Source organism: Lissotriton vulgaris, chromosome 8, assembly GCF_964263255.1.
Source record: "Lissotriton vulgaris chromosome 8, aLisVul1.2, whole genome shotgun sequence".
Lineage (NCBI taxonomy): Eukaryota > Metazoa > Chordata > Amphibia > Caudata > Salamandridae > Lissotriton > Lissotriton vulgaris.
In genome coordinates, this window is record NC_141696.1 from 99,165,832 (window position 1) to 99,181,035 (window position 15,204).

Genomic DNA, 15,204 nt, shown 5'->3' on the forward strand with positions numbered 1-15,204 from the left:
ACACTCTTCTTATTCTGAGGGAGCAAAGTTGTCATGTTATATGGTTGTCAGAAGCTAATCCCTTCTTATCTATCCAGGGAGGTTAAACTCCTCCTCGTTTATTCGAGAAATTTTCTAGTGACCTCTGAGCTAGCTGGCAAACCTTAAGTCTAATATAGTCAGTAGAGACCTAGTCGACCTCAGTCCTACGTCTACACTGCTGAATATATTATTCCAATGCGCAGAGCCTATTGGGAATATAGGAACTACACTACATGTCGCCCAACGTTTGGTAAGGCGATAAAGCTAACGCAAGACGTTAGAGTAACTCAGTCATGCTTTTTCACACAGACCCTTTTTCCCGTAAATACTCCAAAAGACGTCTGGAGTGGGTAAGAGGTTAAAATTCGCCAGAACTTAGTAGGAAGAGATTCCTATATATAGTTTTTGGTTTAGTCAACGTTGAAGGATACAGTGTTCCAAAATATTGTGCACCTAATCTTTATTTCCTTGAAACTTGATCTGCAACAAAAACCTTTCTGCCAGTAAAATGGGGGAAAGTGAAGACTAAAGGGAGGCAGCTAGAATAGCAGCTCGACTCCTAGAGGATGACACGAGTCTCCTACAGAATGACCCGAATGCTATACTCATTCCGGTCAACATAAGAAAAACTATAACTCTTAAACTTATAGAAAACGGACTGACATCACAAGGTGGTACAGTCATATTCGTGGTAGAGGCCCATGAATATCGGCAGACAGAGGTATTCTATTCATGGATAAACTTTCCAGCAGCAAACGCTGTAACACACGAATTCCACTATTACAAAATAGAGGAACCTCCGGATGAATACACTCCTTTCGAGGAGGTTGAAATCCCATTAAAATATCAAGAGCACCTGCTCTGGTTTAAAGGCGCCCTAAAACATAATAATCACATCACCAGGCTCGGTCCACTAGGTAGACCAGGAGCAACGTGGCCGGTTCTAGCCAGCTACACACCACAATCAGACATCGAAAAAATGTCAGACCGGGAACTTTTAGCCCAACTAAAAGTACTAATTAAAATACATAGACAATTAGTCCAATATGTAATGCAGACTTCAACAGTCCAACCAGCTATTAACATTCCACAGCTGACCCCTCATCAGGGAAACACAAACAAAATTACACCACAGAACATACAATCATGTCTTGGTAAAACACCCGCAAAACGGGAACATATTCCATTCTGGCTAGCACAAAAGATAACTCAAATAGAGGCAGTATTTCCGGATACTACCCCTAGTGAGTAACACAGAATTCTGACTATCTGCCTTCCAATGGGGATCGCACCGCATGTGGAGGATTGTGACACTTGGGGCACAGTCTTTGCTTCCATTTACACAAAAACACATGGTGTTCCGTCTATGGCGGTAATACAAGATGTACTAAGACAGATTCAAAATGAATACGGTCCAGAACCTGCCTTAACTCTGGGTATAAAATTAATGAAAGACTTCAAGCAGGTCTCGGCTATATTATTAGCCAACATAAAAGGAGAAGCAGCATCTGTGGCAATCCGCCAGAAATTGAAAGAAACAGATATAGCAGACCAACCAATTGAACTTGCCAGAATCATAGAAAAATCCTATGAAGAACTAGGTAGAGATAGTTTGGGTGGGAAACCGGTAAAACCCCAACTAACTGAAAATCCTGAAAAGATATTTATCAAAAATAATCTAAACACTCCAAAAAAGAGCTGGGATGGAAATAAACAATCCACTCCCAAAGAAAAAAGATTCCAGTCCAGAGGAAGGTCTCCTCTGCGGAGAGAAAGATCTCCGGACCAAGGACATAAGTCTCCCCAGAGAGAGCCCTCTGAGAAAAGATACAACCTCAGAAATAGGGAAAATTTGAAAAAGCCTGATAGATATCAAGATATTGATACACGTCCCTCTCGATCTTTTCAGACTTCCTCGCAGAAATCGGAAAGAAGAGGACGGTCAGAACACAGGGAAGAGCACGTCAAGTCCAAAGACAAGAATCCTGCTCAAAGTAATAAATTACAATTTCCAAGAAAGAAGGTAGCCAGTATTAAAATAATCAAACATGCCGAGGACACTGAGGACACAGCTGAAAAACAGAGAGTGGGCCCAGACAATGCTAGACAGCGCAGCAGAAGTGACAATAGCTCGCAAGATCCTGATGAATCACCTGGAGACAGTGGACACGAATGAATACATTCAGGTGGAAACTGCAGATACCAGAGTTAGCAAACCTCATAAAATATACGAAATAACATTGCGTATAGAGGGAGATAAGACTAGGAAAGTAAGGGGTCTGTTTTGGGATAACCTTTCAAAAGGCTATGACATCCTATTAGCTGAGAAAGACTGACCACCAGAGTTTGTCAGGGCGTGCCCTCATGGCAAAGAAATGATTATGCCTACCTTCTCAAATCATATTCCAATTCATAGAAAATACACATATGCAAGAAAATGGGCAGTAGCCCAAGCTCCTGCATTATATAAAAATCATGTAGGATGGGATGAGGACTCCCCTCCTCACAAAATCAAGTTAAAATGTCAACCCACTGCACAAAGGCAGTACCCAATTAAGCAAGAAGCTAAAAAACAAGATAGGGAGATCTTAGATCAACTTGAATACCAAGGGGTGATCGAAACATGCACCTCTCAAATGAACAATCCTTTGTTTCCTGTCTCCAAGCCAGACGATTCATATCGTTTAGTCTTGGACTACAGACACCATAACTCATGTTGCAAGACATTTGCAGTACAAAACTCACACAGTGCAGCACTAATGAATAACATTGTTCGCAAAAAATACAAAACAACATTAGACATCTCTAATGGATTCTTTTGTCAAAACATTGCACCTGAAAGCAGGTATTTAACTACTTTCTCAATAATGGGGTCACAGCAAATTTCTGTCGACTCCCACAGGGATTCAAGAACAGCCCAGGATTATTCTCAGCAAGGTTAACAGAGTTACTACAAATATATGATGATGAGGCATTATCTCATGTCGGTGACATCTATCTCACAGATGATGACCTGGATACTCACTTGAAAAGAGTGAACACCATAATACTTTTGTTTGCAGCAGAGGGTTACAAATTCAACTTTAAAAAGTCACGAATTGACCACCTAACTGTCCTGTTTTTAGGATATGAATTATCAAGTGAAGGCAAAAGCCTAGCAGACAACTTCTTAGAGAAGTGCGCTGTACTCCAAGCACCAAAAACGCTGAAGAACTTACAATCAATACTAGGTTTCCTGAATTTCTGAAGAACTTACATTCTAAATTATGCAGAGAGGGTTAAACCTCTCTATGAATTAATAAAACCTGATTTTAAACCAATCAATTGGACTCAGAAACACACAGAAATTTTGAGATCATTGCAAATAGACATGTTAGCTAAAACAAAATTACAAACTCGCGACAACACATGCAACCTTGTAATCCGAGTCATCCCAGGAAGATGCGGATTCATGTACCTGACCTCTAATGAGGGAGAAACGGTACCAATAGCTTACAAATCACATTTGTACACACAAGCTGAAAAAACATTGAGTCTTACAAAAAATATTGTAAATGCGGTTCAAACTGCTGTAGCAAAAGAAATAGCACAAGCCCAAGGCAAAAGAATAACGGGAAGCACCCCTTACATCGGATACATCGCATCGCTCTGACATTGCAACGCGGCAATTACATCGTGCCCGTCATTACCTCGCATGTCATCAGGACGCATGCAAGTGCATCGCATTACCTAATACATCGTTAGCGATGACATCGAATTGTCTGGGAAGCGAGCATAAACATGACAGTGTTTACATGTTATTTTAAAAAACAATGTTTATTTGTTTATTTAAGCATCATTAAAAAACAATGTTTATTTAAGGTACTTATTTGAAATATTTATGCTAGCGATGACATCGAATTGTCTGGGAAGCGAGCATAAACATGACAGTGTTTACATGAAGCGGCGCTGCATATTGTCTCGCATAAAAGATACATCAGGAAGTGACATAGCAACAGTGCCAAGGGCCATTGTGCAAGCGTGTTAATTAAGCCCCACTAGCAGCCATTGTCAAAGCCATGGGACCCGGAGTCACTGCTCCTGCTGCACCGTTGAAAGCTGATCCCCTAAAACCAGGCATCCTACAAACGTTACATCTAATGCTCCACAAATAATCCTTACAAATGCTCCAGTTAGGTACGTTTATTTCAAGGAATGTTACAACAAGTCACTAACCAATTAATTGTATTTGTTAAAGCACCTACACTCCAACGCACAATCCGCCACCCGGAGATTATGGAAAGAGGAATAATAGGCTGCATGTTAGGCGGACAGCATATACTTCACTGAGAATGATTAGGGTAATACAGTGAAATAGAATTTTAATTATTTCCTTAATAACACCAAGCCCAAACAACTGCAAATTGACGGTAATTCACATGCTGAAAAAACACTACACACTACATATTGCAAGTAGTGCAGGTTTTTAAAAAAAGGGGTGCACAATGTACGATAAAATGACTGGATAGTGAATATTTTGCACCTTCTCACACATGACCTCTGCTCTCAGCACTTAGCAAAGCACATTGGCAAGAGGATCTTATCTCCAAATACCCTGTGTTCCCATGGTACTCTGTATATGACTGGAATGCCACTATTTTATTAAAAATGGGGGGAACGATTAAACAGAGGGCATAAGACCACCCAAAACGAGGGAAACAGAGGGTGCAACGATTGAAACTAAGGGCAAAAGGCCACAAAAAACGAGGCAGGCAGAGGACACCAAAAATGAGGGGAACAGACAGCAGAAGGACACGAAAAACACGGGGGGCAGAGGGCACGAGAAACAAGGGAAAGGCACAAAAAAAGGGGGGAACGATTTAAACAGAGGCCAGAAAACGTACTTATTCCAAAGTATGTCGACAGGGTCACAGGCACAAATGGCTGCAGACGCGGTGGGCAATACTATATATACCCCCAGCCCCCCACAAACCCATTGGCCGAATGTTTTTTTTAACTGTAGGCTAACACATCGCGTTGTCATGTCGCGCGATGTTAAATCGCCGATGTGACACGCGATCCAATGGAATTGCAGCATTTGCGGGGCAAATGCTTGCGACGAAAGAATGGCCAGTGTAACAGCCGATTCGATGTCGTGGCCGCGATGTAAAGTGCCGCGATGCGATTGCGCGCGATGGTTCGTCATACAACCAAGAATAACTGTTTATACAGCAGAATCAGCCCTCGAGGCGTTATTAAGCCCAGTTAATCTAAAAGCGGTGGAATTAGATCCAAAATGGATACAGTGGGAAAATTTTCTTGCTGCAGAAGACGTGAAATACTATTTTAACCCGAACATGAAAAAACTGAAAGATCTAAAATATGAAGAAGAATATCCTCTGCCAATCGAAATTCTGCCTCTCCAACAGTACTCTTGTCTAATCTATATGGACAGATTTGCACAACATTACGATGTGGATAATAAATCCTACAATGCAGCGTGCACGATTGTTAAAGGTCGCTGGCGCTGTGGTAAATTCAGACCAAAAATAACAAAAACTGAATCACTGAGAAACTGTTCGGCTCAGCGAGCTGAAATCAGATCTTTAAAGATGGCGCTTGAAAATGACGATCGTGAATTCCCGACACTAATAGTGTGCGATTCACATTTCTGCATCAAATCTTACAATAATGACTTGCAGAACTGGGTTCAAAATGATTACAAAGATGACACAGGTGCCACAATAAAGCATAAGAAGCTTTGGGAACAGGTAGTTCTTTTGCAAAAAGAACTACGAAAGACTCACGTAATACATACACTGAGTCATCAACGTGATGGCGTTCACGTTGCAGGGAATTGATTGGCTAATACAGCCACAGCGGAAGCAGCTCAACCGGCTTCCGTAGCCACAAAAAAGCGTTCAGAAAAATACATAGACGGGGAAACCATGCTGGCGGTAAAAACGTCTTCAAAAGGCGACTGTGCAGCACTACCCGTTGACTATCCACTCAATTATACATACATAATTGATGCAAACTCCGTTCCTTTTGCTTGAATCCCTGGAGTGGGGTATAGAGTAATTCCAAACACAAACAGGAGAATCTTCTTAATAGCGGACGCACACATGGGATTGGGTCTAAGGCACCAAGAGATCAAGGAATCTCTGAAAGAATTACAATCGGAATACTGGTGGCCGGGGATGAGCCTGCAACATTACAAATTTGCAAAGAGCTGTCCAAACTGCAACAGAGATCGCAGTAGCGAACCAACTGGAGTATTGCCATGACCCTTCTTGTAGTTATCATAAGGCTATCTATACGTAAAATCCAGCATCCCATTAATTTCTTTTTAAGACTGAATTGTAGTGTGACGCTGAGAGCAGACACGCCCATTCTCTTCACAGAGCAGAGCAGTAGAACCGCCACCGCCGGCCGCGCTGCACCGTCCAGCCCCAGCCCCAGCCTTGAGAAGCGAGAGCTGCTGACAGTTGCCGATAGCTGCGGTGAGCTGAGAAGCCGCAGCTCCGAACTGAAGGGTGAAAGTGGTAGATATCAACGGCTGGAGAAACGCGGCCACATCATACCGCGGACCGTGGGGGAGATCCGGTGAGAGTCGCGAGTTGTGGGAGAGATCCGGTGAGACCCGCGGCTGCAGCAGGACCGCGGGAGAGAGCGGCACAAGACCTGCAGCTGAGGTGGGAGAGGAGAGAATAGCATGTGGCGAGCCCGGTGAGCAAGCATATAGCATTCTGACCATCTAAACCGGCACCGCAGTCACAGTTACACAGCCACAGTCATCTGCAGCCCCAGCGAGGGTGCCGTTTGTGGGGGCCAAGTTTCGTCTTTCTTCTCTGTTTTCCTGCTGGGACTGGACCCTTGTTGTTGGTGTAGGGCACTGGCGCTGTTGAATCCTGAGTGCCTACTCTCTTAAAAGCACTCTTAAAAGCGCTACTTCTCGCCGGACCCGCTTCGCGGGTCCCGCTTCGAGGCGCTTGACTTTTGTGGGCAAAAACTGCTGTGGGCACACGTTAAAGCAGGGCTGCGAGCGTGCTGGCAATAGGACTCCGGTTCCCAGGAGTCCCTGCTGTTGCTGACCTGCCCGAGTCACCTGGGCAGCTCTCCCTGTTTTGACACGTCCCCCTCATCTCAGTCAAAACCACCGGACCTGCATCCATCGTGGGATTCGCCTTTCTTCCCTGTTTTCCTGCTGGGACTGGACCCTTGCTGTTGGTGTAGGGCACTGGCGCTGTGAAATCCTGAGTACCTACTCTCTTAAAAGCGCTACTTCTCGCCGGACCCGTTTCGCGGGTCCCGCTTCGAGGCGCTTGACTTTTGTGGGCAAAAACTGCTGTGGGCGCAAGTTATAGCAGGGCTGCGAGCGTGCTGGCAATTGGACTCCGGTTCCCAGGAGTCCCTGCTGTTGCTGACCTGCCCGAGTCACCTGGGCAGCTCTCCCTGTTTTGACACGCCCCCCTTCACCACTCCCCCCATAAACAGTGCACGTCATCTCCGCTGCGCGGGAGCGCGCAGGAGCTTCCCGGGAGCGTCCCGGGAACGTCCCGGGAGAAGCCCGGGACAAGGGCGGGACCGACTGAGACCGATTGAGGCTTGGCTGGGCCATACCCCTTTATTCCCCTTCATTTTGACTCACTGAGCTCTTCTGCTTATAGGTATTTTCTTGTAGGATACTTTGTTTTTATCCTAATCTATTCAAGTGTTACTTTGTATTCTTCTTCTTGTTTATAATGACGACAAAAAAATTAAGATCGTAAAGAGTAGTTGGTAGAGCCTGTTCCAAGACTAAATCCAATCCCTTACGGAATAGCGATGGGTCAGCTTTACAATTAAAAAGTAAATGTCAACTTTATTCCCTATGGGACAAGGGAAAGGATAAAGTAGTGCCGGAGGGCCATGTTGAAGATATTAACAACAAAGAGCAGGTGTGGGATCCTGCTGTTACTAAAGGTGATAGTACCTTATCAGGTATAGCAGTCCTGCCCCTTACAGAAGAGTTAACTTATAAGAACCAAATGGGAAACTTTGTTTATTTATGTGAAAACCAACCCAAAGCAGCAAGTGTAGCAGATTTAGGTAACATCTCTGCCTCTTCTGCCGCGGCTGTAGTAGATAACTTTCCTCTTTCTCTTAAGGCAGACCAAAAAACTCATCTTGATACATCACCTTCTCTAAATTATTTACCAGAGGACTTCACTTTACCAGATATAAACTTAGAGTCCCAGAAGCGATTAATTAAAGTGCAGAACCCTATTATTACACAAGACATAGTAGCAACCCCCAGGTTACATCTTTTTAGTAGCACTCCCTCTAAAAATTCTGAGTTCTCCATTTCTCAAGTGAATTCCTTCCCTAGCCCTGTTCACTTACGAAATAAAGATCCCCCTAATATTTATCCTTGTGACGATAACGTAATATCTAAATCCTTATCTTCTCTAGAGCAACTTATCTTGTCTATCCTACAGCTTCTGGAAAAATTAGTTAGTGGGTCGGATAATGTATTTGATACAGTAACCCTGATTCTAAAGGCGCTACTGAGTCAGATAAAAGGACCAGAAGTTGTTACACCTCTAAAAATAGTCACTCCAACAAAAAATCCCAGTAAGGAAGTAAATGAGGAAACGAATAATAAAACAAATCTTGAGGTACCCCTACGAGCCATAGTTTTAGATCCTCTGTTTAAAATTAACACTCATGCAGCGGTTATTTCCGAATTTCCCGTAAATGGGAATGTGAATCCAACTAATGGTAATTGTGTGGCACTTATTGACCAAGAGATTGAGGCTTTGACGATTCCAGACGATAATTCGACTATGATTCTTCCTCCTATTTTTCCTATCTTTCTTTCTCAAACAAATAAAGAAACTCCTACCCCTACTGTTCTTCCGAACAAGGTCTCCCCGATAAAGGAGAAAAAAATCTATAACAGCAGTACCAAAAAAACAAAGAGGCAAAAAAAGAAAACCACACCGTAGATTTTATAAGAAAAGGCAAAGGAAAATCACCTTTGAATGCGATCAAGAGCCCTCAATGGAAAATTCTAACCTGGAGGTCTCTGAATCTAAGTCGTTGCAAGACCCATTGGGATTCACGAAGTTGATCCCAACAGAGACACAACATGAACCTTTGATTCACTCTAGCCAGTCCTGTTCTGATGAGCAGATCAAAATGGTGAATGATCCAAAACCACAATCAATTTCTGATCCTAAACTAAAATCAATCCTTAATCCTTTGGCTATCCCCTTCTCAGATGCGGTCGCAACTGAACATGAATCCAAGATGGTACCTAAGATTAGAGAAAATGTGGACACCCTCTTCGTGGACTTCATACCTCTTTTTGACCCAGATCTAATTTTAAATAGATCCGTATTGGTTAATTGTTTTCGTGAAATAGAGACCTAAAACTAATCCAATCCGCAGACCTAGATGTAATAACACTAATAAATGCAGAGAGTGGAAAGATAGCACGGGTAAATTGGTAGCAAATTATGTTTTACAATGGACCGAGGAACTTCAAATAAGGGGGATTGATGTTGACCCTTTTTTTCTGGTCAAAATAGGAAGCCGAAGACCCCAAAAAATGTCATCATTTCAGGGTATAAATTCCGGTCCTTCAGATGGATCCTCTTGTAGTGTAGTTCCTAGTTTCCCACTAGGCCCTGCGCATTGGAATAACATAAACAGTAGTATCGACGTGGAACTGCGGATATTCCAGGCCTCCACTGACTATGCTAAACTTAATTGGGTGTGTTACCAACTAGCTCAGAGGTCACTGGAAACTTTCTTCTCTGCATGGGAAGTGATCAGCTTCCCTGGCACAGACAAGAAGGGATTGAGCTATTTCACTCAGTCAGGTTAGTGCAGTTTACTTTCACAATATGTAGAGAATAGAGAGACGGGCGTTTGTCAATAAAGGGTTAACATTTATTGAACAGTCTTTCTTCTCGTACAAGAGAAATGTATTGCCACAATTGCAAGACTTGTTATTATAAAAAGTACGTACAGTAAGATAAGTATTGCGAAATAATACTGTAAAAGCATTGATATGGTTTCTTAGCCATACAATGGTTTTAAAAGTAATAAAACATATATACAGTCATATATACATTAGGCTAAAATACTCAACTGGTGTTTCTAACTAAGCCTACCCCAGTGTGCCTGACCTAAGCCTAACACGTGGAAGGGGAGTAAGTAAGTAGCTTTAAGTTAAGTTGGTTTTGCCAAGGTTTGCTTCAAGAATTCTCACTAAGGGTTTAGTCAACACCATACCTCTGAATAGAATGATGGAAGTCTGGTATTTCCTTCAGGGGGAACTCGGTATCCCAGTCACCCGCGAGGGCAGACTAGAAACGCTGGAGCTGGATTTCTTTGTTCAGCACGTCGAGAGGAGGAGGGGGGACAGCGTCCGCGGGCAGCTTGGCATCTGCTGGGCTCTTCGCAGAGGGACGGCTGTTCAGCTCCTAAGCTCACCACACCATCGTTCGCGCTTTAGCAGCGATAATGGTATCAGTAGCTTCACCAACAGCAGCGGGGCAGCAGGCTGCAGCAGCAGGGTGCATACAGCATACAACAGCTAGCAACAGGGTAGCAGGCTGCAGCAACAGGCTATTGCTTAAGGCAACGTTGGTAATATTTATACCTGACAGGTGCCTGGTTTGACGCAAGTTTGCTGGACATAAGACGTCAATTAAAGATGTCACTAGGAAGTGATAGCTATCAGTTGCTCATTAGAGTTCCATTACTAATCAAAACACAGCAAGCGGGGATTTCCAGGTTTGCTGAGTTTTTATTTTGTTGAAGAACTCGGAGTGTTAATCTAGGAATATCAGAAAGTGACTTCTGCTCTGTCATTGCACTAATTGGTTGCAAAGGAAGTGGCAGAGAAAACTATTCTGGTATGTGGCTCTGTTCGTGTGAGGCCAGAGATGACTTTCTGAATATCGCACTTGAACGGTTATGCCAATATAGGGAATAAAATGGATTTGTAGCCGAATAGGGGCATATGGTCGCAGTATCGATCAGGAACCTAGATAAACACGCAACACTCTGTAGTGCCTGAGGAATTAAAAATACGCATATTAAAAAATGAGCGACAGGTGATTATAAATAATCCTCAGTCTAAAAAACAAACTACGTCAAAGGACGCCGATTTGGAGTGGAGTTGGTTACCCGCTATTCTATCAAACAAGTCTGGTTTTTCTTCTAGAATGAATTCCCATTTTTAACGCTGATTTAAAAATATTATCGTGGAATATTGCTGGACTATCAAAGAGCCCAGAAAAGTTGTTATTTTTGCAATCTTTAGAGGCAGATGTGATCTGCTTGCAGGAAACTTGGTTGGCGGGGAAATTCCCAGTGGTAAAAGATTTTTATGTATTAGAGGGTAGCACCACCCCTTCTACGAGAGGGCGCGCAAAGGGAGGACTAGCCTGTTTACTGTCCAATAAAATTAATTGGAATTATTCTCATTATCTGGATCCGAATAAATTATTTCAGGCAATAACTTTGACGAATCTAGCTCTGGATGCCCCTCAGAACTCATTTGTACTAATAAATGCATATATATCTCCAGATTTATGTTATAATACCGGTATAAAGACAATTTGTTCTTTTATACAGAATCTTCAGGAATCTAAGTCTCCCCCTCATATTCTATTATTAGGAGATTTAAATGGCAAAATATCTAATAGTGCCCTGGATCTATTCAGGAATAAGTTAAAGGAGGAAACACTCCTGATACCAAAAGCCATATTCCCAGAGAACATTAAAACTAATAAAAGAGGGAAACTAATCTTGGAGAGTTTATCCGAAGTAGATTGTATTATAATTAATGGAAGGCTTCCTTCGGATAGGCTCATTGTACTCATAAATCAAGGAATGGTGGCTCGATCCTTGATTACATGATAGTAGATAGTTCTTTTTTTAGTTCTCTGAAGGATCTGGCTGTACTTATCACTGATCTCAGTGATCATAATGTTTTGTCTGTCAAATTAAATGTAACACTATTTCAAAGGGATGCATGGAATATCGGGGACGATTCATGTTTTTTTCACATAGGATCCTAGCCATTTTGTCATTGGTACAATCTAAAATGAATTATCAAAATCAAGCTATTTAGGGCCCCCAGAATATCTTTTAGACAAATAACAAGGGCTACAGAGCATAATAGCTTGTGTCCTGCTGGGATGTAAGAAGTGGAATCACATGGCCTCAACCTTCAAATGTCTACAATGGTTTCCAATTAGGAAGCAGATTCTGTTTAAAATATCTTGAATAGTCCATTGTGTAAAGGTAGGATTAGGGTTTGGCAGTGACACACATTAGAGATATAAGCCTTTGAAAGTAATCCAATTGGAGAGCAGCATCTGGCAGTGAGGCCTCAATTCCGAATGACTAAACTTGTACATCAGTCCTTTTCTGTCAAGGCAATAAATATACAGAACAAACTCCAATTAAATATCACAAGTAAGAAGACAGAGAAGGGTAATGGATGTCCTGAAAAAGCTGAAAACACAGGTCTTCTCACACCAATGGATATGCCTCATTTAGCCGTTAACAGAAAGGGTGATATGTTGGTGCCCAGGTTTCTCGAAGTGTACCTGTGGGATTAGCTTCTAAAAGTTATTGGCCCTGATGCCCATGATTCGAGCTAATAGGCCTTGATGTTGCTGCTCATATAGTATGACTACCACATTATAATATTGACTAGCATAGCATAGCATAACATAACAATGCTATAATTTAGATATTAATATCTGCATTGAAAGAGTTTATAATGTTTGTGTAGAGAGCCACATGGCATTTGTTTATGTTGCGGACCTAAAGGGGCATTCATTTCTCTGCAAATCGTTTAACCTTTTATTGCTGCAGTTACTCAATTGCAAACCTGAAGTTGTAAAAATGAAATGCTTAATCATAATGAGTTTTATCTTGATATAAACACTTATGATGGTACTCTTGAATGATTAAATATATAGTCACAGACTTGTTTTCTCTTTTTGTTCTTCTTAGACCTCTCGGTTTGTTTGAAGTGTGGAGAAGATGAGTGGTCCAATGAAAAAAAAGACATGTGTATACCGAGGACCACTGAGTTTCTGTCCTATGAGGAACCCATGGGTGCGACACTTGCTTCCATCTCAGCACTCTTATCCTCATTAACTCTAATAACCTTATGTATTTTTTCCTATTACCGGGACACCCCAATTGTGAGGGCCAATAACCGAGACCTGAGCTACCTCCTCCTGGTGTCGCTCAAGTTGTGTTTCCTCTGTCCCTTCATATTTATTGGACGCCCTAGCAGGTGGACCTGCCTGTTTCGGCAAGTGACATTTGGGCTTGTATTTTCACTCAGTGTCTCATGTATTTTGGCCAAAACTCTTACAGTCATTGTTGCATTCCGAGCCACCAAACCCAACAGCAATTTGAAGAAATGGCTTGGCACGAGGACATCCATTTTCCTAATAATTTTGTGTTCCACTTTTCAGGTTATTATCTGCACAATATGGTTGTCTACAAAACCTCCTTATTCAGGTGTCAACACATCATCTTCCATGAAACTCATCATACAGTGTTATGAAGGGTCAGTGCTGCTATTCTACTTCATGCTGGGATACATGGGCTTCTTGGCTGGATTTAGCTTTATATTAGCCTTCCTGTCCAGGAACTTACCTGATAGTTTTAATGAAGCTAAGCATATTACTTTCAGCCTGCTTGTGTTTGCAAGTGTGTGGATCTCCTTCATTCCAGCTTACCTGAGCACTCAAGGGAAATATATGGTGGCTGTGGAGGTGTTTGCTATCCTAGCATCTAGTTCAGGGCTTCTGGCTTGCATATTCCTCCCCAAGGTTTATATTATTCTACTCAGACCTGATATGAACTCTAAAAGCTACTTGCTAGGTAAATGACTGTGCAATATAAAAACTAAGGGCTTGCTGTAGAGTTAGGCAGATGGGAGCTTTCATCACCAGACCCTGTATGTTTGATGGCTACCAATATTATTCATGTGTAAAGTAATAAGCAATATTAACTTAAAAAACTTAGACTAAACTCTGCAGCGAATCCCATATGTACTTCAAATGCAATTAAAGTAACAGAAAGAAAAAGGTAACCAGCGATATAAATGTTACTAAGTGAACATGATGCTCCTCAAAATGTTATGTTGTATTTTTTAAATGTAATACCATATCTCTGCTTTCCATTTTATGTCAGTAAATGACTGCTACTTCTTGATTAGACAGCACACTAAATGGCCATTAAATGCCTGCTCAATAAATCAGATTTGCCTTGAGGTTTCATTTTGTATTGTATCATATTGACCATGGTTACAAATTGACTAGTAATGCATCTGTTTTCACATCACAAGTTCTGTAAAAACTTTTGCACTCCTTATATTTTTCCCACAGCAATTTTAACTGGTAATTCCTGGAGAAATCAGCATATGGAAAAGAGGTCACACCAGTAAAATCTGTGGTAATTCAGTGGGAGCAGGAATGGAACACTTGGGAAACCCATGGACGTAATTTGGAGATAGTCAACGGTCGCAGCTAAAACCTCTAGTTTGCCTTCTGCTACTCCTGGCACTTCCTTTGCAACCTTGGGCCTCAGAGGAGGCTCAATTTTTGCCTCCTCTGGGGTCACAAAGGAAGTGGCAGAGTAGCAGGGAGCAAGCTAGAGGTCGCAGCTGCAACCCCTGACTACCTCCAAATGACCTCCATGGGAAACCCTCGAAGAAGCAGCATCGAATTTACCCTAGCGAGAAATTAATTCATTTGGCCAGGCACATGGAACTTGATGTCCAGAGGGAAAATCTCCTTAGGTAAGCAAGTCCAGGGTCTTCCAATTCCAAAAGATAGCTTTGATTCGATGTACAGGTTGCTCTAAAAATCTCAGTATGCGACTTCTGAGGCAACAATAAAGCAAAGGTCATTGAAGGCAAAGATGCACAAATCATTGTTGTAAATTTGCAACCAAACTCCATGTAGCTTAGTTCTCATTCAGTATGTGAACCCCAGCACCAATATTACCAAGGGCAACATGTACGACCATTTTGCACATGCAAAAACCTACATGACCGATGTACTTTTTCGACTCGCTATTAGGAAGGGGCCTTCCCTTCCGAATAGCGACTCACAAGCCATGTAAGAATGTTTTGCAACCACATTAGCGGTCTCAAAACACATTTACAGCCCT

The 15,204-nt window shown here is 42.2% G+C and overlaps 1 protein-coding gene across 1 annotated transcript in view; it reads left to right on the plus strand.

Moving 5' to 3' along the window:
* Window positions 1–13,919, plus strand: part of LOC147693523 (vomeronasal type-2 receptor 26-like) — a 62,064-nt gene extending 48,145 nt beyond the window's left edge. The window contains exon 3 of the mRNA XM_086936039.1: window positions 13,027–13,919. Within this exon, the coding sequence (XP_086792165.1) occupies window positions 13,027–13,919 (893 nt within the window). The remainder of the gene's footprint in view (window positions 1–13,026) is intronic.
* The last annotated feature ends 1,285 nt before the right edge of the window (window positions 13,920–15,204 follow it).